A 27285-nucleotide genomic window follows, 5' to 3' on the forward strand; every position below is an offset into this window, starting at 1 on the left:
TAAGAAAGCATAGCAAAGATGTGTATGAAATATTCATGCAAAAGACCAAAAACAATCTAAATGACCTTCAATGGTGGACTGATGAAATAAAGTTTGGTTCATATCCATAACAGGTTACTATATAGCCACTTAAAAAGAAATGTGCCAATGTCATGTATCTCTTTAGTATATGAAATATACAACCCATGAGACCACTCTATTAAGTGAAATAAGCCAGGCATAGAGAGATCAATATCACACGTTCTCCCTTGTATGTGGGAGCTAAAAAATTTGATCGCATGAAGGTACAGAGTGGATAGATGGAGAACAGAGACTGGGAAGGGTGAGTTGTGGGGGTGTGGAGAAAGAGGAGAAGTGGGTTAAAGGGTACAAACACACACTAAGATGGAAGGAATAAATTCAATGTTGGATAGTAGAGTATGGTGCCTGTACTCAACAGAAATCTGTGGTACTCAGGCGAACACCCTCAATACCCTGACTTGATCACTACTCATTATATACATGTAACAAAATGTCTTATGTACCCCATAAATTTGTACACATAATAAAAGACACATGTTGGCCGGGCGCGGTGGCTCATGCCTGTAATCCCAGCACTTTGGGAGACCGAGGCAGGTAGATCATGAGGTCAGGAGATTGAGACCATCCTGGCTAACATGGTGAAACCCCGCCTCTACTAAAAATACAAAAAGTTAGCCGGGCGTGGTGGTGGGCGTCTGTAGTCCCAGCTACTCAGGAGGCTGAGGCAGGAGAATGGCGTGAACCCGGGAGGCGGAGTTTGCAGTGAGCTGAGATCGCGCCACTGCACTCCAGCCTGGGCGACACAGCAAGACTCCATCTCAAAAAAAAAAAAAAAAAGAAAGAAAAGAAACATGGTGTAATAACCTTCTCAGAAAAAAAGGGAAAGAAAAGAAACATGCAAGGCATGGAACAGAATACATTGTACAAACCCATTTGGCGAGGGAGAAAAGACAAGTTGGATAAAGATAAACAGAGAAGTAGGTAACTAGACAGACCGACAGATGGACATAGCTGAATATGCATGGACCACTTCTGGAAGGACTCACAGAAAACCTCTGGGGGAAGGAATAAGGTCAGTAGGCTGACTTTTCACGGGACGTTTTTGTTCTATTAAAAACAAATTTACCATCTGCACATACTGCTTTTTAAATTCAAAACTAAGTAAAATTTTAAAAATGATCTAGTGTAATGCAGTATAGCCTTCAAAAAATTCTCTGTAATAATAATAACAATGTTAGTAAAAATAGTAAGATTTTTCTATTTGGTTAATGCTTTCATTATTAAAAGGCATGCTATTTAAAATGAACACCCAGAATATGAGAGAATAACTCAACAATTCAGAAGTGAGGTAGGTTTAGTCTTTTAGGTGGGAAGAAGCTATTCAACTTTAAAAGCCTAAACTTTATTTATTAAGAAGTACATTATTTTAAAAACATGGGTACCAAGGAAACTTGGGCAGTCTAAGTTCATCTGTAGCTAGAGCCACTCCCTGCCCATCCCCAACAATGTATTCAAATTCAGTGCCAAAAGTTACTTATTAAACACAAGAGATATGCCTGGAGGAAAACCGGTGTAAACTTTGTCTGTAGGAGGACTGATCTCTTAATGAAATACAGAAAAACCATCTCGGAAAAAGGAAAATGGGCAATCATCATGTAAGTACTCATTGCCTTTGGGAATTGATTTTAATTTTGGTTAGCATGTGGAAGAATTTAAAGTACAAAATCATGACTGATACTTGTATACTTTATCACTATGATTACCCTTTAATATTGGTTTTAGCAACAGCATACCATGCTTTTAAAATGTATTGAGGTGGTGGCTCACGCCTGTACTCCCAGCACTTCGGGAGGCCAAGGCTGGCGGATCACTTGAGGTCAGGAGTTTGAGACCAGCCTGGCCAACATGATGAAACACTATCTCTACTGAAAAAAAATTAAAAAAATAAAAAAATTAGCTAGGCGTGGTGGCATGTGCCTGTAGTCCCAGTTACTCAGGAGGCTGAAGCAGAAGAATCATTTGAACCTGGGAGGCGGAGGTTGCAATAAGCCGAGATTGTGTGCCGGCACTCCAGCCTGGACTACAAGAGCAAAACTCCGTCTCAAAAAAAAAAGCTTTGGGAATATATTTTTCCCTCATTGGCCAAAAATCTCTTAAGAGGGTCTAAAGAGAAGGAAGTATGTAAAATAAGGTGGTAAATAGTGCCTTGCAGAGAGCAAATGGTTAATATGTATCTGTAGAATGTATAACTAAAGCTGTTAGTTTGTAGCAAATTTGTATAAAACTTCATAAACTAAGCCCATTCAGAGTTATGTGGGAAACACAGGTTCATGTTGCAAATACTAATAGACCAAGGTAAATACTCCTGTAAGTCCATACAACTTGGATTGAAAGGTGAAAATATTCCAGTATTATTTCTAAACATGCAGATATATGGAAGGGACTTAATACTTTAAATTTCTTTTGAAATGTTTAGGCTCCTGAATAGTGTGTCTATAAATTGTTAATGACTAAAAACTGACTAAAACACTACCTTTTGGAACCAACTACACACAAGACAGATCAGAGTTGAATCTTGAATATTTTTTACACTGAAGTATATCTAAAGCTATTCCAATACAAATCTTATTAAGGTTTTATGTACCTGCTATAACTTCCCACAGCAAGAATGATCTATTTCATGCACACTGCGAGCAGAGAATAAAACTCCAAAACTTTCTGAAACCTGTTACTTTGTCTATAAGGTTTTTCCTTCACTATATATTAAACCTGCACTCAGATGTTTACAAACTTACAAATATATTCTTAGGAAAGGCATTGTTTTTTGTATCATCTACAAATAGCATTTTCATACCAGCAGAGATTATGAACCATCCATTCATTCAGTGTATCTTTCAGAGAAACTGAAACCTACTTTTCAAATACTTCTGATAGATGCAGAGCACCCCAGGAATAATCACTGGACTCTGCATTCACAGCTTAGGAGGAGAATTTTGTCTTTTGAAAGTCAACCCAGGGGGCAGCTGGCCTTTAGGAGTGGACCAGCATTTTTACGTATTTTTTTTTGAATCCTCAGAGCCAGTCATACACCCTCTCAGAAGGCAGTCAACAGTTGTCCAAAGGGGACACCCAGCCCTCGGTTGTCGTGCAGCCTCTCAGCCACCCATCAGGGAATGGAAAGCCAGAGGTCCCACAGCCTGTAAGCACTTTTATTTTCCCTCCACATCGTAGGCATGACCCCTGCTGTCTCTTGGGGCCAATATGAGCCCCCAGTGACCTGTCATGTTGGACCCTCCACCAGCCACCAGCAATCATCAGGCGTGACTTCCAAGCAGGGACATTTTTCCCTGCAAAAAGTTTGTTACTGTATTTACAAGTATTGTAAAAACGAACTTTTGTGGGGGCTTAGTTTCTGTTCCCAACAGTGTCTCATTAACAACCCCTTAAAATCAAGCGCATGAGACTACACCAGGACCACTATGACATTTCAGAAAATAGTAAAGGAACTTAACGTGTGCACAAGGAAAGAATATATGTAAAAAGGTAAATACAAAATCCTTTTAAAGAGCAAAACATTATCCCAGTAATGGCTTAACTTATTTGCATTAGAAAGTTACTTGAATATGTACAAACGTAAAACTAGAATGCTGGTGGTTTTGAAACAACTACATAACCAAAACAAATACATAAATTAAATGATAGTGTTATAAGTCAATGCTGTTTAAATGTATGTTATCAACATAGTGTAATAGACAATGTTATTTTGTTGAGATTAAATGGCTGTGCTCAACATGAAATGGTCCCAATGGCTATAATGCTGGGATTTTTTGAGTTATACTTGGTTTTTGTTTTGGTTTGGTTTGTTTTCTGAGCATCAGCAAATCTAAAATATGGTGTGGTATGTGACTTCTGAGTTCTTTTATCATATTTCTCTATTGAACCTACTGAGACACTTTCATTTGTAAGGCTCCTTGTAATGCCATGGGACCTTCTCTCAGCTCACACACATGGTGTTTCTATTAAATCTCCCTCTGTTCACTCTTCTTTATTCATTAGCCTGCAATAATTGAAGTATGACTATTTGGCATATAAACAATCATAAATACAAACACAAATGCAGACATTGAAATCATGAGCCAGAACTTGGTCACCTTGATGATCTAGTGTGCTTTATGTTAATTTTTAAGTTATTATCAGCATGAAATACGAAAGACTCCTAGAAAAGTTTTTAGTCCCCCAAGAATATGTCCACAGACCAGGGGCCATAGATAATTGACATCTATTATTGCAGAGCCAGTAGAATATTGGCCAGGAAATTGCATTTTTCAAGGTGCTATCATCTGAAATCCTAACCAATCCTGAAATGAAAATTACTTGTGTGCTATCCTCAATTCTTTTGCCACTATTACTGATTTTTTTGAACTGAAGACCTAGTGTTGCTAACTAACCTATTTGGAGCAGCAGCAACCAAGACACCGGGTCATTATCATTCGCCAAATCACACAATGTTCAAATAATTTCCTTATCCTGGAGGACATGTCCTTGAGTCCAGTGAGCTTTGCAGATAGAGTGTACACAGAGAGAAAGATCAGATCAGTGGAAAAATCTGCTTAGGTTTAGCTAGATGACTTTTCTATTGTCTGGGTTGTTTTCACAAGAATCACTATCTAGAGAAAAATACAGAAGTGAGATCGATATTAAGATTACTTTACCATGGGAGTGTGGCTAGAGGATATGGGCAGAACGACAGAGGGAGGGAGACCTAGTAGAGCCATTGATAAATGTGGAAATAATCACAAACTCAAATGGACTCATGATTTCTGGGAAATTACTTGCAAGGCTAATGAACAGGCACTAGAAAGGACTACAGCCCTGCTACTCAAAGTATGGTCCCTGGATTTGTAGCGGCATCCACATTGCCTGGGCACTTGTTAGAAATGCAGACGCTCAGCCCACTCAGATCTACTCATTTTAACAGACTCGTCAAGTGATTTTCAGGCACGTTAAAATCTTAGAGGCAATGGACTATGGAACGTGTTCTCAAACTTGCCTGCATTGAGATCACCTGAGGAGTTCTAAATGCCACCGATGCGTGGGTCCCAGCCCTAGAGTCTGAATTAATTGGTCTGGTGGTTGTCCTGGGCATCAGGGTTTGTAAGTGCTTCCCAGGTGGCTCTAATGTGCAGCAGAGTTTGAGAAACACTGAAGTGTAGAATATGACTAATCTTACAAGAAGAGCTCTGCACACTGGGGACAAAGGCAGATGGTCATTGCACATGCTCATAACTGAAAACCGATTTGTAAATGTTAGAACATCTGTTCAGCGGTCTGCCACGTTGTTTGTGAACATGCCAAGTTTATGACTTGCTTGTGCCAATGTTTAGCCAACATAAATATTGTCTCCAGTGGGGAACAGTTTGGGACTTGTGGCAGGTGAACACCAGGCGAGCTCAGATGAAGGTGGACCAAGAACACCCAAAAGCTGCATGACAAGTGGGGAAATAGGTCCAGATTCCCGAGAAAAGAAGAGAGGCTCTGGAGACAGGTAAAATATGGCTGGGAATTTGAAATTAAAATAAGTGTGGTCTTAACCAAGGGTTTGCATGAAACTATGATCCCAAATCCAGAAGACCCATAGTCAAACCCTAGCAGAAAGCAGTCGAAATCATTTCAAAAGATCTTTCTTCAAAATAAATAAGATCCTTATTTATTTATTTATTTATTTATTTATTTATTTAAGATCCTCTTAAATAAATAAGATCAGGAAATATTACTTTTTTTTTTTAAACAGGGTCTTGCTCTGTTGCCCAGGCTGGAGTGCGGTGGCACAATCATGGCTCACTGCAGCCTTGACCTCCCTGGCTCGAGCAATCCTTTCACCTCAGACCTCCAAGTAGGTGGGACTACATGTGTGTGTCACCATGCCCAGCTAATTTTTTGTAAAGATAGGTCATCCTATGTTGCCCAGGCTGGTCCCAAACTCCTGGGCTCAAGTGATCCTCCCACCTCAGCCTCCCAAAGTTCTGGGATTACAGGTGTGAGCCACTGCACCTGACCTCAGGAAATCTTTTATCCCGGAAAGTTAGTCCTTCAGAACATCACTGCAAAAGTGTAGGAGGAAGTGAAAGGGCCTCTGATGTCAAAACATGCCATGCACCAAAGCATACCTTCTTCATTTAAAGGTATGCTACATTTAAAGGTATGTACTGCGAAGGGTAGCTACATTTTAGGTATGATTATGCAATCTTAGCCTTTTGGATATTTTGTCTATGGTAGATTAAAAAAAAAAAAAAAGCAGCCATTGTAAGGAGGTGGTAAGAAGTCGGCAGAGGACAGATACACTGATAGAAGGAAGAACATGCAAAATGAAACCTCAACACAAGAATTCTAGAGCCACGGGAGTCTGGGGCCACTTGGTGCAGGGGAGAGAATCCTGCATGTCCCAGCAGCGCAAGCCCACCTCCCAGTGCTACAGCCACAGCAACAAGAACCAAAACTAAAACTCTCAGTGGTGATGGTTGTAACTGGAGGTTTAAATGAGACCTTCTGAAATGTTAATGATAATAACTGACATTTATAAGGTGCTTAGTAGACTGTGAGCTATTTTGAGGGTGTGAACAGTGACCCTGGAAAGTTGGAGTTCTTCACGCCACCAAGCACTTCACATGTGTTACGTCATTTGGTCTTCATAACAATCCTATCAGGGAGATACTATCATTAGTCCCCCTTTTAAATATGAGGAAAGTAAGGCAAAGAGAGTTTAGGTAAATTGTCCCTAGTTGGACTACGAGTAAGAGGTCAAGCATGGATTTGGATTTAGGCACAAATTTTTAACACTATGCCTTGGGTTCAATAAAGCTTCTTTTTATGCCAAATAGAAGTTTAACCTATTGGGATTTCTGAAACTGTTGAACTGAATCATCACCTTGTCATCTCTTTACCCCTTTCCCTGAGCTTTCTCCATCCCCTACCCCTCAAGCTGGATTGAATGCTCTTCCTTAAGGCTTTCATGGTTCTCTTTGCATAACTATTACTCCACTCCCATGTGGTTTTTTGTCTTGTTTTGTGTTTTGAGACAAGGTCTCACTCTGTTGCACACTCTGAAGTGCAGTGGCACAATCACTGCTCACTGCAGCCTCAGCCTCTCGGGGTTCTCCTACCTCAGCACCTCCATATCCCCAAGTAGCTAGGACCACAGGCGAGCATGACAACGACTAGTTACTTTTTAATTTTTTGTAGAGATGTGGGGAGAGTCTTCTTATGTTGCTCAGGCTGGTCTAGAACTCCTAGGCTCAAGCAATCCTCCAACCTCAACCTCCCAAAGCGCTGGGATTACAGGTGCGAGCCACTGCGCCCAACAGAGCCACCTGTTTTGTATACCTGCCTCACACTGGACTGATGGTTTCCTGAAAGTAGAACTGTATTTTGTTCACTTTTATATCCCCATCACCAACACAATGCCTGCAGCATGGTAGATGTTTAACAAAATTTGGATAAATTCATCGATGCATTCATTACATTTTCTAAATAAATCTTAAACAAATGAGTGTTTCGCCCAGTTGGAGTTCAAATTCCTATATCTATTTGCATTCCCAGACCAATTCATGTGCAAGGCCCTGGCATCTGTATATTTTTAAACTCCCCAAATGATTCTAATGTATCCAAAGTTGAGAGCCTCGAGTCTAACGTAAGGTATTCTAGTGCAGTAGTTTTCAAATGAGGTCTCCCAGGCCTGCATCATTGGAATAATCTAGGATCTTGTTAGGAATGCAAATTCTGGAGCCTCATCCAAGATCTACAGAATCAAAACTCTGGAGGTGGGATCCAGCAATCTGCATCTGAACAAGCCTTCCACATGAAACTGATGCATGCTCAAGTTTGAGAATGACAGTTGAAGCATAAGTCTTTCCCATGCCCAGGATGGGGCTATGCCTTGGCATTGACTATGGGGAACTCCCACCATTCAACCTGTAGAGATGCTCAGATGATGGCATTGAAACCCGGGTTAGCACCATGCCTTCCTCCCCAGGCTTCTCACCCTGAATGCAGCCTGGAGAACTCCCCCATTCTGCTCCTTTCCCCACCCCACCCAGGCTTCCCTCTTACCCTGCTGCCATGTAAGATGTGACTTTGCTCCCCCTTCACCTTCTGCCATGACTGTGAAGCCTCCCCAACCATGTGGAACTGTGAGTCCATTAAACCTCTTTCCTTTATAAATTACCCACTCTGGGGTATGTCTTTATTAGCAGCTTGAAAACGAGCTAATACAGCAATCATTGGATTCAGGAAATACTCTACATCCAGGATGATTTCATTTTGAGATCCTTAACTAATTACATCTACAAAGACTCTCTTTCCAAATAAGGTGAATTCTGCAGCTGTGAGTAGACATGAGTTGGGTTGAGGAGGTATAGGCATAGGGAAGCCCAAGTCAGAACCAGGCAAGGGAGTAACAACTTGAGTGCTGCTTTTAGCTAGACCACGCTGGAAGCTAGTGGAGAAGGGCTTGGAGAGAAACATGGCCAGAGGCAAGTCAAGAACTTGGGAAGCAGTGGCCCTGGAGAGAAATGAAGACCTTCTGCCACGCTCCGCCCTCATCAGCTAAAACAGCAACAATGGAATTGGGGAGAAGAAGGCAGATCAGAGTCAAATGAACATAACTTGCTAAGCGGATGCGGGAGGTGAGGGAAAAGAAGATGACAGTGACTCCAGGTGTCTTGTCTAGTTTGTATGTGTGCACAGGTGGATGGTGGCACATCCCAGGGATGTAAGGCAGTGACAGATTGAATTTGGTTTGGGGATCTACAGAGTTTGAGATATCTTTGGGAAATATGAGTTCACAGTTGTTTTTGTTTGTTTGTTGGACAACTAGTATGTGTTTGATCAAAAGTAGCATAGCACAGGACTCACTCTGACTTAAATAACAAAGGCATTTAATTGTCAATTCTAACAGGAGCTCTGAATTAAGCTGATTCCAGTGTTGGTTCAGCAGTTCAGTACATCATTAGGGACCCAAGCTATGTCTGCCTTTCTGTCCTGCCACTCTGGATGTATTAGCAATGTCTCCCCGCCTAGGTGCAAGATAACGGTCGTGTGTTCAAGTTAATGATCTCTCAGGATAGTCACAAGCAAGAAGGAAGCAGATGGAGGGAAAAAATACCTTCTTCCTTATGTACCACTCCCCTATCAGGGAGGAGAATCTTTCTACAAAGCTCCAAGCAGCAGACATCCCCTTCTATCTCATGGGCCAGAACTGGTCAAAAGCCCAACCCAAGACTGGCAGAGAAGAGGAGACTCTTGAATCATAATTCATCCCTGAGGCTGAGCAAATCATCTTCTCAGTTCTCTCTCTCTTCTCTCTATGCATTGGCTTCTTTCTCTCCTACTGAAAATAAGCTTTTTCTTTTCCTGGTGTGGGAAGCAAAAGGGGTTGGTAAGAGGGAGGCATGGCCATAGATAGTTCAGGCACCAAGAGAGCTCCATGGCCTCACATAGCTCCAGATTAGCAGCCTCAAGGAAAATCTCTTCTTCCTCTAAGTATCTATAAGATGTCAGGGAAGAATTCTTGTTGACTTGGGTCATGTACCTACCCCATGAATAATCATAGTTAGTAAGATTGGCTCTATCCTTGGGGATGGGGTATATTGCTTTATCATCACCTCTTTCTTATAACTATTATGTTTATTAATATTACTACTGCTATTACTACTACCACTACTAATACTAATACTACTAGATGGACTGAAATAGAAAGAGGATGCAAACTTGAAGATCAGAAAGAAAGGGAGAAAAATAATTCTCTTTCCAAACAATGGGGACTTGGATGGTAGTGGTAGGAATGAAAAGGAAGATAAAAATGTTTAAGAGAATTTTAAAGAAAGAATTAATAGATTAAAAAATTAATTAATTAACTAAAAGAATTAATTTTTTTGGATCCAATGTATAAACTCTTCTACCAGGGGAAAGAATAACACTCATTGTTTTGATACTGACTGAGAGAGAAATTTGCTCAAAGCAAATTTAGCTATTTCCCCTTGTTTCCTTTTCAGCAAATCAGAACTTGTCCACATACTGTTGATTGCATCCTGCCAGACAGCACATTTGATGCCATGAAGGCCCCGCTCAGCCCCCAATATTCTCACTTTTCAATTCCAATCTGCCCACTTATCATTAACTCTTGAGGATTCCAGAGTATACTTGCTACCTTTTTTCCTGCAAGTAATGAATCCCAAGTTCATACTCTTACTGAATTGGCAAAAGACAAACTTTGGCAACATAAGAAGGAAATGGATCATTCTTTTCTAATGAGAAACGTGCTTCATTTTTCATAACTCCTGAAGGCATGGTTCCTTTCACGGTTGAGAAATAGCCATCATCTCCCCACAACCACTTTATCCTCCAAGTTCTCTTTTGTTGATGCAATACAGCAGTAATTGGATATCTGGAAGTTTAGCACTCTTCAGAGGTCTCCAACTCCCCAAACAATCTGTGGACAACCTCAAAGCAGACAGTCATTTTCCCCAGGACATAAAATCTTATTTCCAGATAATGAATGTTATTCCACTTCTACTAGAAACTCCAAGTTCTCCAGCCCAACACAGCACTCAAGGGCCCCTAAGAATGAGTCAACAGAGAGATGTCACTTGGCCACATCACCCTGCCAGTGTAGGCTGGGATGTTCACAACAATCTTGATGCAGACAAAGAAGCAGGAGGTGACAACAGGTTTCTCACTTTGAACTGATCTCAGCTCACACTCTTCCTCCTAGTTACCTTATCCCAGCACTCATCTTTCAGATTTGTCATCTGGGTTACTTTGCAAAAAAATTAAAGAAAGTAAGACATCATGGTCCATTTCTATTCTTCCCTTTTAAGTTACCACAGCAATTTGCCCTTGGTGACTGGAGTCCTTGCTTTAGTCAGTACCTGAGTGCCATCTACCACCAGAGGCTTGGCCTTCTCCACACTTTTTAAAGAGATCCGTTGACGGAATTGTTACAACTATTTGGCCAGGGTTGTAGACCCTTGGCACATTAGTCCTTGGCACTGCTGACATTTGGGCCCAGGTAATTATTTGTGTGTGTGTGGCGGGGTGGTGGGGGAGACGGTGCTGTCTGTTCTATGCATTATTGTAGGATGTTTAGCAGAATCCTGGCCTCTATCACTAGATATTCCAGTAATACTCCCCTACTCGTGCCAACTGAAAGTGTCTCCAGACATTGCCAATTGTCTCCTGGGAGACAAAAATCGCTCCTGATTGACTGAGAACCACCGCTTAAATAGGAAAACAAGGCTCCAGGGCAAATGTCCTCAGAGTGTCTTTATGTCTCTGGTTCGCCACCAGAAATCACCATTCCTGCCCTTCTGGCCCAGGCACGTCCCTACACTGATTTCTTCTCTTATAACAGGGAAAAGTCAACTTCTCTTGAAGATTGACCCTTGTCCTCCTGTTGATGACAGCAGCAGCCAAGAGGCAGCAGTTTTTCTCAAAACTGTTAGCCCATGAGTAACTTCTTCTTCTTCTTTTTTAAAAATTCTTTATTTCCGTGGGTTTTGGGGGAACAGGTGGTATTTGGTTACATGAGTAAGTTTTGGGGGAGCAGGTGGTATTTGGTTACATGAGTAAGTTCTTCAGTGGTCATTTGTGAGATTTCAGTGCACCCATCACCCGAGCAGTATACACTGAACCCTATTGGTAGTTTTTTATTCCTCACCCTCTCCCACCCTTTCCTCCAAGTCTCAAAAATCCACTGTACCATTCTTATGCCTTTGCATCTTCATAGCTTAGCTCCCACTTAAGAGTGAGAACATATGATGTTTGGTTTTCCATTCCTGAGTTACTTCACTTAGAATAGTATTCTCCAATCCCATCCAGGTTGCTGCAAATGCCATTAATTCATTCCTTTTTATGGCTAAGTAGTATTCTATTGTGTATATATATACCACAGCTTCTTTATCCACTCATTGATTGATGGGCATTTGGGTTGGTTCTGCATTTTTGCAATTGCAAATTGTGCTGCTATTAATATGCATGTGCAAGTATCTTTTTCGTATAACGACTCCTTTTCCTCTAGGTAGATACCCAGTAGTGAGATTGCTGGATCAAATAGTAGTTCTTATACCAGAGTGAGAAGGGTTTCACTGCAGAAACCGTCAGTAACAAGGCTGCTGGGCTGCTGGATTTCCTGCCTAGATGAGCAGTGCTCCCGTGGAAAGACGTGGGCTGGAACCATCAGGAGCTGATTGGCTCACCTCTCCTCTGGTTGGGTGTAGTACCCCACTTGGACTCCCTATACCAGAGCTCAGTGCATGGCAGGATGACCACATTGTTTACACTCCTGAGTATACCATCAGTACCTTGGGGTACAATGGTGCCTACCACTTTAAGGCACAACATATTGAAGGGCCTTCAAGTCAGGTCTCCTAGCTCCGACCCAGCCCTGCACTCACCTTTGATAGGTAAATAGATATCACATCAACACGTGTAACCCAGATGGCATAGCCTAAGGAAGCTTGTCTTTCTGTAAAATGACCTAACTATACCAATTTTCGTTAAAAGGCATTGAAATGCCAACACTGGAAGCAATCCCAAATGTAAGAGAAAGGTCATGTTTTAATCTAAAGAATTACACTCATTTTTCAGAACATACAGTCAGCATATGTAAGCAAATCATGTTGAGCTGTGATCCAAATGGATGTTTTTCTAGTTTGAGTTTTATTTGTCAAATGATACAAATATTTCTGCCCCTTTAGAGTGATAGCCAAACACTTAGTCATCATGCATGTCACTGTAACACTGCATCTTGGAAAGGAGGTATCAACAGCAATGAACAATTCTGTAACATTCTAGCACTCTACTACGGTGGGCAGAGCTCAAGTTCCCTAACACACTTTCCCAACAGCTCTCTGATCAACCCCCACAGATGAATAAACCTCTAATGTGGGAAGAGGTTCTAGGCATGAAGGAATTAGCTTGCTTTTAGTTGGTGTGAGGTCATGGAGAATCCTAATGAAAACAGCAGTAACTACATGATGAAATACCAAATATTCTTATTCAAACTGTGCTTCAATATACCCAACAGGTTATACTGCCAAATATATATTTTTCTGTTGGGTAGTTTTACTTTTTGCTCTGGCAAGCAATTAAGTGGATTTTAATTTAAAAAAAAAAAAAAAGTAAGGCTTTTTAAAAATCAAATTTATTGTTCCAAGGAAATCATGCCCAAGAAGCAATCGCCTTAATGAAACCCATATGTCACTGATCACCCAAGATTCATGCTTCAGATGTGAATGGCCCCTCTATTTTGTTTCAAATTGCCCATCAATCTCTACTTACCATGTCTGTGGAAATGTTACCAGGATATTTTCTGGCTCTGAATTTATGAACGTTAAAAATACAATAATTCGCATTCGTACTAATTGGCTTCAAAGTGCAAATGAGTAACCAGTTAGAGGTAAAAGAACATTGTTCTGAGAGAGAGAGGAGATGGGTGTTTCCATAAGGTGACCCTGGGCAGGTGACTTAACAACCAGGCTTCAGTTTCTTTATTTGTAAATGAGGGGATTGGATACATTAAATGTCTCCCAAACTTCAGATTTAAGTACAAACTTCATGATTGTTGCCAAATACGTGGGTCACCTCTTCTACTAATTACTCTGTTAATTATTTTAAATACTCATTTTTTAATATAAATTAATTGATCTTAAAAGGGAATTTTATACTGATACCATAAATGGAAAATTAATATCAATTGACATAAATGTAGATAACTAAATGAAAGCAAAAAGAATGTATTAAATGCTAACTAAATTTGATATTGCCAGTTGAAGGGTAAGGTCCTATTCTCTGACTAAAAAAGGACCTGTCTACATGGTCTACATGGGATACAGTGGGAGTCCACAAAGTAAATAATGAGGCTTTGTGGGCCACAGAACCTCTGGTGCAAGTAGGTAACTCTGCCATTGTAATGCAAAGAAGCCATAGACCAAATGTAAATGAATGGGTTGGTTGTGTTCCAATAAAACTTTATTTACAAAAATAAGTAATGGGCCAGATATGGCCCTCAGTCTGCAGTTTGCCAACCCCTGGATTAGATGAGTGTGAAAGACCCACTATCACCAAGCAAAGACTTAATCAGAAGAGTTGGGAGAGAATTTTAAAAGGAGTTCCTTTCCTAGTTGGAGGTCCAATGGCTTTAACGTTCCATGTCACCCATTTGGAAAAACCTGGGTTGAATTTTCACTTTAAGATTTCATCCTAAACCTCTTCCCTTTATCTTTAGCATCTTGGATAAGGTCAAGGATTTCTTACTTGTGCAAACCCTCAGCACATTTCTAAGTTGTCTTCCTCCTTTACTGGGATGTCAATGGGGAAAGTTTCTAATTTTTCTCAGACTAATGGTTCTCAACCCTGGCTGTTTGTTAGAATTGTCTGGGGAGTTTTAGAAATACTTATACCTGATATACCACTATACCTCAGATTCTGATTTCGTAGGATTAGACTGGGAGCCCAAATGATTTTGAGTGCAACCAGGGTTGAAAGGCTACTAATCCATATCTCGGCCAGGTCACCTTCCTCAGAGTCCATTATTTCCTCCATTTGGTATTGAATTCTAAGAGCCCCAAACTCTATTCAGCTCAAACTGTTTCACACCCGAAGGTCTTAGGACTTCACTTTCATTTGTGATTCCCGTTATTTCTCCAGCTGAGGTATGATTGAGCCCTCCCAGACACCTTGGTTAAATCTACTATTCCTCTTTTCATTCTCTCTGCTTCATCACCCTAGAAGGCTTGACACTATTCTCAGCTCAAGATTTCCAGCCAAATAAGTTTCCTGTTCCATTCTTCTGTCCCTACTACTGCCACTGACTCTGACATTAATACAAACTGGGTGCAAGACAAGGATGCAAAGGGAAAGGCATTCATTGTATTCTGTAACATACAAAGGAAGAAGATTCCTCCTCCCATGGAAAGGAAGAGACCATTTACCAAGTACTTACAATGTGTCAGGCATTGTGCTAGGTGCTGGGGATATGAGAATGAACATGACATAGACCTAGCCTCCAAAAGGCTTACAGTCTAGGGAAGGAAATAGACTAATAAAAAAGCATGATAATGTACCTGTAAAATGATCTGATTGAAGACTCTAGAATGGAGTGTAGCACAAAAGAGAAAGTCAGTGGTATGCTAGAAAATGTCTCACCTCCAGCTCTCTAGGAGAAAACAAAAACCTAATTTGTGGTGCTTGCCAATTTCCATGGTGTAAATACTTTCACCGTGACTGATTTCAAGTTACTGGCATGATCTCGCTGAGCAGAATTGGGAAGAGATCACACAATTGGCTCTTGCCAGCTTGTAAAGTCAGCTCCAGCTAGCACAGCCAACCATCCTGGTTTACCTGGAACTGTCCCAGTTTTAGCACTTAAAGACCCACATTCCAGGGAACCCCTCTGTCCTGGGCAATCCAACAGTTTAGCTTCAGCACACCACTGGAAGAATTCGATTCTTCCCGAGAGGATCAGGAATAGTTTCAGAAAGGGGAGGCTCCAGCTTATTTGCTTAAGTAGAAACATTCTCCACTGTTGCCAATGGAATCAATGGAAACCAAGTGTTTTTTTTTAAAAAAAAAAGGAGGGTCACGAGGCTCTGTGCTGTCAATCTCAAGTTTCTTTGGTCCTCCGAAGACTCAGGAAGTTACAGGGAGGAATCCACTTGCAGCATCCCCCCTTTTTCCGCCCCTGCCTCACACTGATGGACCTGTTGGGAATCAAACAACTCAGCAATCCATTTGCATAGATTCTGTCAAGCAAGGAGAAGTGATATTTTACCTATAAATATATTTGGCAATTTATCCAGCCAGAAAGCAGGCACCCATAAGAAGTAAGCATATTGGAAACCTTGGCTGTCCCACTGGCTTCATGTCTTTTCAGTCTCCAAAATGTGTCTGCTAAAATTCAGCCCCCTGGCACACTATAGTCCTTTAGCTATGATCCCTCCTCTACTTGAAGGGAAAGATACTTTAGGAAAGGGAGAACTGGAAGACTGGGTGTGAAATGAGGAGGAGAGGAGAAGGAAGAAGTTTTCTAAGGGCAGAAGGGCCACTTCCTCCCCTGCAAGTCCTGACTCATCATAATGAAACCTCCCTGTCCAGCATTCTGACATTGTCTTATTTAATCTTCCTGAGATTCTTCAGGGTGGGCAGGTATTGGTCCCAGTTTACAAATGAGAGGCAGAAAACATGATTCCATTAGCATAGGAAGGAATATTGGGAGCAGAATTTGACAATAGTGCCTCTCCTGCATACATACTTTGCTCACTGGGAGATGGCTGTCTGTTTTGCCTTGCAAATAGTTGTGACTTCATTTTCATTTTACTTTCTATTTTCTCATCATCAAGAATATTTATTGATCTGACAGTCATGCAAGAGGTTCTTGGCTTCCCTGGTCACTGGACAAGTCTCAGGTATCAACTAGTGTTTCTGTAAAAGACTATCATTCTAAGAGTTGAACTGAGCTTTTCTTTCTTTCTCTCTCTTTCTTCCTTTCTTCCTTCCTTCCTCCCTCCCTTCCTCCCTTCCTCCATTCCCCCTCCCTTCCCTTCTTCCCTTCCCTTCCCTTCTTCCCTTTCTTTCTTTCTCTCTCTCTTTCTTCCTCTCTCTCTTTCTTCCTCCTCCCTCCCTCCCTCCCTCCCTCCCTCCCTCCCTCCCTCCTTCCTTCCTTCCTTCCTTCCTTCCTTCCTTCCTTCCTTCCTTCCCTCCCTCCCTCCCTTCCTTCCTTCCTCTCTCTCTCTCTCTCTTTCTGAGACGGGGTCTCGCTCTGTCACCCAGGCTGGAGTGCAGTAGCGCAACCATGGCTCACTGCAACCTCCACTTCCTGGCCTCAATTATTCTCCTGCTTCAGCCTCCGCCTCCCAAGTAGCTGGGACTACAGGCACATACCACCATACCAAGTTAAATTTTTAAAATTTTTGTAGAGACAGGGTCTCATTATGTTGCCCAGGCTGGTCTTAAACTCCTGGTCTCAAGCAATCCTCCTACCTCGGCTTCCCAAAGTGCTGGAATTACGGGCATGAGCCACCCTACCTGGCCGAGCTTTTCTATTATTTAATTTTTTAAAAAATAATTATTTAGACAATAACCCCCAAAATCGATTAATGAGAAGTCAATAGTAGAGTTTCTGAATCCAGACTGCATGGGTTTGAATCCTTATCTCATCATACTTGTGTGCCTTGGTTTTTCTCATCTGCAGAATAGGAGGTAATAATACCTACCCCATAAGGTTGCTGGGAGAATTAAATGCGTTGTTATTTGTAAACTGTCTGGACCCACGCCTGGCACATATTAAGTGCTCTATATTTTGCTGTCATTCTCAATTTGGAGTTTTCCTCCCATACATCTCTCCTCGACCTTTAGCCCCTGCTACTCTTTATCTATGAGTACAAAGTGATTTCTAATTTAGGACAAGCTTATGTAAACAGACATTTTGAGCTTCCTATAGTAAACTTCCAATTTTAAAGGCACTACACAAAGCACCATGCAAAGGACTCACTCAACACTCAACAGGAATCAGGTCAAGATGGAAGAAAGGAATAAAAATAACACTCAGCACTCGCCACGTGTTGAATATCCTGCCAAACGCTCTTGATCCATATTCTCCTAACAACCCATACGAGGTGGGTACTATTGTTACCATCTTTCAGATGGGAAAACAGCCTTGGAAAAGATATGGAGGGAAAAATAGCCCCATGCCTGGTTCAAAGGTAGATGTCTGTGAGAAAGGAGGTAGAACTTGTGTGACCTCAAAGAAGACCCTTCCCCAAACTGGACTCAGTTTCCCTAACTCTGTAGTGTTCTTAAGATCTATACAAGGCAAGTTTACAACGAAATATTATTCAGCCTCAAAAAGGAAGGAAATTCTGCCATTTGTGACAACTTGAACAAACCTGGAGAACATTATGCTACGTGAAATAAGCCAGAAAAATAAATACTGCATAATTCTACTTACATGAGGTACCTAAAACAGTCAAACTCATAGAAGTAAAGAATAGAACTGTACTTACTGGGGGCCAGAGGGAGGGGAAATGAATACTCTTCAACTGGTACAAAGTTTTGGTTATGCAAGATGAATTCACTCTAGAGATCTGGGGTACAGCAAATTGTACCCTATACTTTATTATGCACTTAAAAAATTGTTAAGGTCAAGTGCAGTGGCTCATGCCTGTAATCCTAACACTTACGGAGGCCAAGACTGAAGGATTGCATGAGGCAGGAGGATTGCTTGAGGTCAGGAGTTCAAGACCAGACTGGGCAACATAGTGAGTCCCTCTTGCTACAAAATTTTTTAGATACAAATTATTATTTGTTTAATGGGTTGATGTCAAGTTAAATGTTCTCAACACACACACACACAAGGGGACACAAGGAGATTTTCATAGCTGATGAAATATTTATTACCTTGATGGTGGTGATGGTGTTGTGAGAGTATGCCTATGTCCAAATTCACTAAATTGTATAATTAAATATACAATATATTTTACAGCAATTATACCTCAGTAAAGATGTTTAAAATATTTTTCAGGGATTTTGAAAAAAAAAACTATACAAGGCCAGCTTAATCAGAATCACCAATATTGGTGCAAGGTGGCATTAACCAACAGTGGCAATGGTAACAGCTTAAACTGAGGAGTCAGGTGTGCTCTCTCCAGCACCCCCTTCACTTGCCTCCATTTTGCTCGTGCTTAACAAGCCCAGGCCACTACCTGGTTCTAATCTTGGCCCTGGTATTTAATCTCATTTCATGCCAGCTCAAACAGCAGCTCTCTGTAGATCAGTGTACAGCGAGCCCTCTGCCCTCTGCTCCCTGGCTCTTCCCAGGGGCCCTCCTGGCTCACAGCCCAGATAATCAAGTAACCATTGTCAAATATTTACTGAGCAGAGTGCAGCCAGCCAAGGCTTCTGAGGAACTGTACAGGAAATATTAAACAGTACAAATACCACTCCCATTGCATTTTGATAGTACTTTCAGAGTTTACAAATGACCCTTACATCCTATGTCACCCAGCATCCCACCTCCTACGTGCCACCACCTGAGTGCTTACTGTAATCCAGTACTGTGCTACTACATCCCAAACATGAATACATCTACACCTCATACCACCCCATGGGCAGGCGCATCTCCACTTTAAAGATGAGACAACTAAGGCTCAGAGACGTGAATCGGCTTACCCAAGGTGGTACAACCAGCAAAGGGCAAAACAGCAATTGAACAGAGTAGGTCTGACTCCCAAGTCCACACTATGTGGACTATTATGTCATGATTAGATGCAATCATGTTAGCACACTGATAGGTCATAGTAAGCACACAAGTACACAGATTCCCAAAGCATCAGGCTGTTGTCTCTCCCTGGCATGTCTTCCTTCCACCTCCACCTCTGTCTTTATTTAATTGCTTGCCTAATTCCTACTGCCCTTTGAGAACCAGCACTAATGTCAACTCTTCCATAAAAATTCCTTTCTCCTCTCAGCTATTTGCACCCAGAAGTGCTTACTGTATCATAATGCAATTGTCATGTGTCATTTACATGTTTATTTCCCTCAAACAGGGACTATGCTTCATAGATCATGGAGTCCACCTCAACTGGGGTAGTGCTTAGCATACAATAGATTTTAATACTTGTTTGTTCAAGGAAGATAAGGGAGGAAAGAAGAGGAGAAGAAAGAAGAAGAAAGAGAGAGAAAAATAATTCAGAGTCTAATTTGCCTGCAACGTATTTCTTCTTAATTAATTCACATGCCTCTCATGAGACAATCTATTCTTATTGTCCAGCCTTGAAGCTATTGAAGTAGAAAATCAGGACACAAGGACTGACAAGTATGAATGTACTTAAATGAGTGTATTTCTGGCTGTGTTCTGGAAGATGCTGGTTACTATATAATACACAGAGCAACCAATTTGCAAATCATATCCCTCAGCAAACTCCTTCACACATTCCATCCCCAGAGTTTGCTGCGACCTGGAAGATGTTCCTAGAATGTTCCATTTCTATTATAAGAGTTAAGACTTCCTTGAATTGGACTGGGACAGAAGGCATTTGATGAGGCATCTGTTTTTCCATTCTGGTTCTTCTGGCTGGGGGTATCAGAATCTTGATTCAGAAGAGCTGACCTCCCTCCTGGGCAATCTGGTCTGCTGCAGCAGGAACATCCCTGAGTCATTTCTCAGCGTGGGTGTTTTCTGCATTCTTTCTGCCAAGGTGACACCGCTTCCTAGGATCAGAGCATCTCAGTTTATTTTCTATGCTTCCTCCTTTGAGAAAAATGGATCATTCATGTCCTTGTTTTAGAGGAGTGAACACAGGAACGTAGATACACAGAGAAGGACATGTAGACCTACTAGAAGGAAGAAAAAACCAAAGAGGAAGTCCGCCCAGCACCAGGGCTGCCTTACTCACGCACCAGGCAGTGCCTTTCATAGAGCTGACAGCACTTGCTTCCATTTTGGACCCGAGGTCCAGGCACGATGGCCAGCACCTCACCAGAGTGGTATCCCACGGAGAGTCTCACACCCAATGAGGTGTGAATTATCACACTCGTCAAAGGAGACAGCTAACAAGGTGTAACGCTGGGACATCATGCCAGGCCACCTGGACTCCACAGCGTGACTGCCTGGTGTAAAATATATGTCTGGAACTTCAGATCCAAGCTGCAGGTGACCAATGAGAAATTGATCTTTAGAGTGCCATTTACAAGGTGAAAACTCCTCAAGCAGGAAAGGGGTTTGAAATATTCTGGAAAGTTTATTGCTGATTTGCCTTCAACAAATATCAATTGTTTGCAATTACTAAGACCGTGCTGTCAGCTGGGCTTGTTTTAGATGCTTGGCATGAATAACTTGAATTCCTCCAGGAACCTTACGTGGTAGGCACTATTATTATCCCCATTTACCATTGTTAGGTTCTAACTGAGATCCGAAAAAAGTCAGTGGGGTGGCAGTTAGCTGGAAAAACACTCGAGGAATCGCAGGGAGTTTCAACAGGGTTTCACTCTTTCTCTGGGTGCAAGCGAGCCTGGGTGTGAGCCTGGGCATGAGCCCCAAGCCATAGGTACAGCATTAGCAGCGTAATTGTACCTTTTACAGACAATAATGGCTCCGAGCCAAGCACGAGCACATGTGAGTGGTTACTTAATGCGCCTCACGTGGCATGGTTACATAACGTGTGGAGTTGTGCGTCTGCACTCCAAACCCACGGAGACATGCTGCCTCGGAAAGTCGCCTTGGTCTACTGCCGACTAGAGCGCAGCCATCTCCCTTACAACCATGAAGAAAGTACAGCACAGAGAGGTTCTGTAACTTGCCCAAAGTCACACAGCTAATAAGCAGTTGGGCTGGGACTCAAATTTACTTGACAATAAAGCCACATTCTTCAACTTTACTATTATTATGTTTTCAGTGGCCACCTATTATAAATATGATGTTGCTGGGGCATTATAAGATAAATATTTGACAAGTTTGGGAGATATCTATCCATCTGAGATCAAACATATATGAATTAGAAAACTATATATCTACATATGGTACGTGTGTGTGCATCTATCGTCACATACATACCTTCCAAACCTGTTAAATCTAAATATGAAGAATTGAAATCTGCGTGAATATCACTTTTATGAAATCTTATAAATATCACAAGGGAAAAAGCCAAGAAATGACCCAAAGAGGCAGGGAAAGGGCTAACATTTCTCTAGCTCCCTGTTTTCTGGCATTTGAAAAGTTATTTCACGTAAGCCTCAAGGCTTGCAACGCAGAGACTGCTCCCATTTTACAGATGAGGAGATGGTGGCTTACAGGTTAATGGCCCAAGTTCACACAGCTGCTAAGAGGCAGATCTGCATTCAAACCAGGCTTCCCGTGGGCTCAAAGCCCAGACCTCTAAAATCATTTTTATTGACGTTTAGTATCTTTTGCTGTTTTTATCTGTCTCCTGAGTGTCAGTGCAAGCACTGTCAAAATATGAACATATTGAAAGAAAACAAAATAAGGAATGTTGCCCTGGCTCTACAATGTCTCATAGTTGAAAACAAGCAGAATATCTGTGTGGTCTCCTAAAGCCTCACAAGCATGTCTGACCCCATCCTGGAGTACCCTGCAGCCCATTGTGGATCTGACTTGCATTCTCACTGTATGCAGAAGTTCTGCTTAGTTGCTTCAGGTTTCAAAAACTAAATCTCCGGATAGGCAAACAGGCCTGAGGCCCCATCATCAGCTGTCTATCCCATTAACAATGAACAATGGACGTGGAATGTCCATTCCATATACATTCCCGAGAAGAAGTTTGGTACCCGGCTCCTGGGAACAAGCCATAGGACACCCGTTCCATCAGCACTGAGCATCACTGATGAATACAGCCATTGTGGAGGCAGCCCCCACCACAACTGGGGGGACAATGCCAGACAGACTGTTTGCTTTTTCTCTTTCTTTTAAAACCACATCACATGATTCTTTCACTTTGACATCAAATATCCTGCTGTTACAAGGAACAAGCCTGAATTATCTTCTCAAGCAGATCAGGAAAGATAACCAACACTGCTAACAGTGGTTCCCGCAGGGATTCAGGGCACTGGGACCTCAACCTGCCCTGCTGATGGTAGTGCCTCTGACAGAGAGTCCTACCCCACATTATTTGTTAAGGAAAAAAAAGAAGGCCTGTTGCAGGGGCTCACGCCTGTAATCCTAGCACGTTGGGAGGCCAAGGTGGGTGGATCACCTGAGCTCAGGAGTTTGAGACCAGCCTGGGCAACATGGTGAAACCCCATCTCTACCAAAAATACAAAAATTAGCCAGGTGTGATGGCACATGCCTGTAAGAGAGCTGCTTGGGTGGCTGAGGCAGGAGAATCGCTTGAACCTGGGAGGCAGAAGCTGCAGGGAACAGAAATTGCGACACTACACTCCAGCTTGGGCAACAGAGTGAGACCCTGTCTCAAAAAATTTTTAAAAAAAGGAAAAATTAAGTCCCAATGTTATCGTCAGTCATAACACATGACTCAACACTCTCCTGCTGCACCTCCCAGATATCAGAGTTATTTGGGTTTTTTGGTCTTGGGCATATTGAGAACATTCTTTTGTCTTACCCCTCAGCTCCTACAACTCTATGATATTTGTATCATGGAATGGCCTCCCTAAAACAGGAAGTGGATCAGGGGCAGGCACGTCATTTAGATCTGCCAGAATCAGAAAATCTGGTTCTAGCCTTGGCTCCCACTCAACCACTGCCTGGCCAGGTGATCTTAGACAAGTCTCCACACGGTCTCTGCAAGCCCTCACAGCTTCTTTGTGCAAATGAGAAAAAGGTGACCGTTGAGGGGAAGCAGTCCTGCCAGCACCTAGGCTTGGCAAGTGTGCCCCCAACTCAGTCCTGCCCCAGCCCCTCAGCCAGGGCCTCAGGCAGGGCATAACACGCATAGCCATTTGCAGAGCCCTGCATCTCTGTTTCAGCGCATTAGTTGTGAAGTGGGACAGATCATGTGTCCCACAAAATTCTCTGCACTGATGAGGCTAACAGGACATAGAGAACAGCTTATGAATTAGCCAAGTGATAAGAGATTTCTGTTGCCCTGATTGAATTCTACCTCACTTCCTGGGCACTCCATAATACTTTGGATGAAAAGCAAAGAAGCCATTACTATTTTGAAGTTGCTACTTCCACACTCAGAGGACCAGCTCCTTCAGAACTTGATCAAAAGTAGGGTGGCCCTTATAAGTGTACAGCCTCTGCAACTGCATAGGGCCTCATGCTCAGAAGGGCCTTGTGCTTGGCTTAATACTCTGATGTTACCGTATTGAAATTCTTGGTAATTTTTGAGCAAGGAACCCTGCACTTTCATTTTGTACTGAGCTCAGCAAATTATGGAACTGGTCCTGCCAACAAGCCTTCAAAAGCACCAAATAGCTTTCTTATATCTCACAAAATATTTGAATAAGGAAAACAGGAGGTATCATTCTGCAACTCCAGCGTTATCCGACCCCTCTGTTGGATCATGGAAGCTCTAGTCATAGAATGTGAGGCAGTATTGTGCGCTGCATAGAGCACAGGCTTTAGGAGGCAAACTGAGCTGGGTTCAGTCCTGCATCCTGCCAGACCTCAAACAAATTATCTAACCTGCCTGAACCCAGGTTTCCTTACCTGGAAGGCAGACTAGTAATGCCCACTCTTCCCTATGCATAATAAAGAAAGGTCTATAAACTGCCTGGCACACAGCAGGTATACAACAATATCAGTCCCCTTCCTGGCTTGTTTCAGGAACAGATGCTGCAAGATGGGGCATGCCCTCATGTTCCAAAAGGCAGGGAAGTGATAGGTGGCTCCGATGATCCTTTCAGCTCTAGGAGTCTATTATTCTCCATTAACCAAAGCCTCAAGGCAGCTCGCCTTCAGTCCACAGATATTAGCCAGGACACTTTGGTCACAAGGATGGAAACCCAACTCATATTAACTTAGACCAAGGAAGTTTGCTAGTTAATGAAACTGGGAAACCCAAGGACACAGGCGCTGCTGTGTCTAAGGATTTGTACAATGTGTTTCTTTCTCTCTCTCCCTTTATGTAGTGGACAAAATGGCCACTAACAGCCCTAGACTCACGCACTTTCACTCTAGCAGACCCAGTAGGAGGCAGACGTGTATCTCTCTCAGTATCTATGTATCAACCAAGGGAAAGACTCCAATTGACTCTAATCCTGCTTGGATTACATCTTCACTGCTGAACCAATCCTGATTGCCAGAGTCACAGGGCATGTGCCCACATTGGTGACCAAGAGCAGGACAAAGGGGCTCAAGCATCATGACAAACAGCCCCAATGAGGCCACACAATGGGGAAAGGGGAAATAAGGAAAACAAGGATACCATGCAGAGAAAGGCAACATACCCAGTGAGTTGCATGTGGTTTACTGTTCACTTCCACTGGGTGCCAAAGGAAATGAAAGCAGGGGAGAACTGAACCATGGTGGTACTGCCAGTAGCACTTAAACCAGCCTTCACTGAAGAATGGAAATTGTATGGACATGCCAGGCGTGGTGGCTCACGCCTGTAATCCCAGCACTTTGGGAGGCCGAGGCAGGCAGATTGCCTGAGCTCAGGAGTTCGAGACCAGCCTAGGAAACATGGCAAAACCCCGTCTCTACTAAAAATACAAAAAAAATTAGCCAGGTGTGGTGGCGTGCACCTATAATCCCAGCTACTGGGGAGGCTAAGGCTTGAGAATCACTTGAACCCAGGAGGTGGAGGTTGCAGTGAGCTGAGATCGCACAACTTCACTCCAGGCTGGGTGACACAGTGAGACTCTGTCTGGAAAAAAAAGAAAGAAAAAAAAGAAAATATATGGATACATATCACTTAGGAGAAGCTCCGTTAGAAAAGGCAAAGACAGGAAACTCAGCGTGTTCCTAGCTACCAGCTGCATAACTACAATGAACCTCACAGGTTAATTGCAGTTTTTAATAGTTATGTGTTTATATTTGTGGTTACCTTCCATTTATGCAAGCAATACTGGGTTTCCATTTTTGTGCTAACAAAGATTTCCTTTTTAAGATAACTTTAAGTAAAAACAAATGTCAATTGAAAGGAAAATAAGCAAATAATAATTATAAGCAAATAGTAATTTGCTTATTATTTAGACATAGGTAACTGTGGACGCAATACTGCATGTATTGTGCCAATGACTGAAGTATGGGAAACAGCTCAGTACAATATATAAATAGGACTTTACCTTTCCAAGGAGCACTAAAACCAGAACTGTGCTTTTACTGGTTCCTATAGTATCTCCAACAAACCAAATACATGTCTCTCATTGTGTGGATGGCAAAGATCCAAGTCACCAAATGAACCTGTAATAAGGTCCTAGAACCGTCAGCTTCTGACCTATTCCTTAGACATAACTGTGTCTCATGGCAAAGGGGGAGAACCAGCACTCCAGTACACTGGCCCAGAGTATTATTCTTTGTTTCAGAGGCAGACACACAAAGGTGGGGTTGATATGAAAATCACTCATTGCAGAGCTGGCCAGGATGACTGTCCTTGAGGACAGAGGGGCCCATTCTCCTGGTCATCCAAGGCCAGCTGGCCCCAAGGAGTACCAGCCACCTCTCTGGGGCCAGAGTCTCCCCAGCTGATGTCCGCATGTACCAGTGTGTGAAGTGACAGCTGGTCCCTGGTTAGGATGACTGTTTGGTCCTCCAGTTTGCTACTGATTTTAGCCAGAGATCATTTAGGAATGTCTATATTGTCATCTCACCTTCTCAATTATTTTCTCCAGGCTAAAGCGAGCAGTCCTCAGGTTTTTGATGTGGATCGAGATGCCAAAAAGCTGAACAAAGCCTGCAAAGGAATGGGTATGAGAGACATTTTGTTGCTAATTTACTTCTGAAGTTGATTAAACTTGGTCTCATGTCCAACTTTCCCATGATGTTAGGAAGCTGACATCTCACTATCTTGTGTATTCCAAGCTAACGCAAGTCAGTCACTTCCACTGACCTCTTTATTAAGGTTCGCAAAATTATAGTAGGATCCTATGACTTTTCAGGATTCTATATAACAGCTAGGAGTTGGATATTGTGACATTTAATTTGACCTTGAGGTGAGAGAAACTTCATGAGAAGCGCAGTTCATGCAATCCTGGTGTATTAGTCTGTTCTCATGCTGCTAATAAAGACTTACCTGAGACAGGGTAATTTATAAAGAAAAAGAGTTTAACGGACTCCCAGTTCCACATGGCTGAGAAGGCCTCACAAGCATGGCAGAAAACGAAGGAAGAGCGAGGGACTTCTTTTTTTTTTTTTTTTTCGAGACGGAGTCTCGCTCTGTCACCCGGGTTGGAGTGCAGTGACCGGATCTCAGCTCACTGCAAGCTCCGCCTCCCGGGTTTATGCCATTCTCCTGCCTCAGCCTCCAGAGTAGCTGGGACTACAGGCGCCCGCCACCGGCTAGTTTTTTGTATTTTTTAGTAGATACAGGGTTTCACAGTGTTAGCCAGGATGGTCTCGATCTCCTGACCTCGTGATCTGCCCGTCTCGGCCTCCCAAAGTGCTGGGATTACAGGCTTGAGCCACCGCGCCCGGCCGAGCGAGGGACTTCTTACACGGCAGCAGAAAAGAGAGGATTAGACCCAAGTGAAAGGAGTTTCCCCTTATAAAACCACCTGATCTCGTGAGACTTACTACTGTGAGAACAGCATGAGGGAAACCGCCCCCATGATTCAATTATCTCCCACCAGGTC

At 42.5% G+C, this 27285-nt stretch overlaps 1 protein-coding gene across 1 annotated transcript in view; it reads left to right on the forward strand.

The window, feature by feature from the left end:
• Positions 1-1661: 1661 nt before the first annotated feature.
• ANXA13 (annexin A13) overlaps positions 1662-27285 on the forward strand; it is a 57573-nt gene continuing 31949 nt past the window's right edge. Inside the window, exons 1-3 of the mRNA XM_030937499.1 lie at positions 1662-1676; positions 3098-3220; positions 26326-26401. Of these exons, the coding sequence (XP_030793359.1) occupies positions 1662-1676; positions 3098-3220; positions 26326-26401 (214 nt within the window). The remainder of the gene's footprint in view (positions 1677-3097; positions 3221-26325; positions 26402-27285) is intronic.

The sequence above is a fragment of the Rhinopithecus roxellana genome, chromosome 9 (genome assembly GCF_007565055.1).
Source record: "Rhinopithecus roxellana isolate Shanxi Qingling chromosome 9, ASM756505v1, whole genome shotgun sequence".
NCBI lineage: Eukaryota > Metazoa > Chordata > Mammalia > Primates > Cercopithecidae > Rhinopithecus > Rhinopithecus roxellana.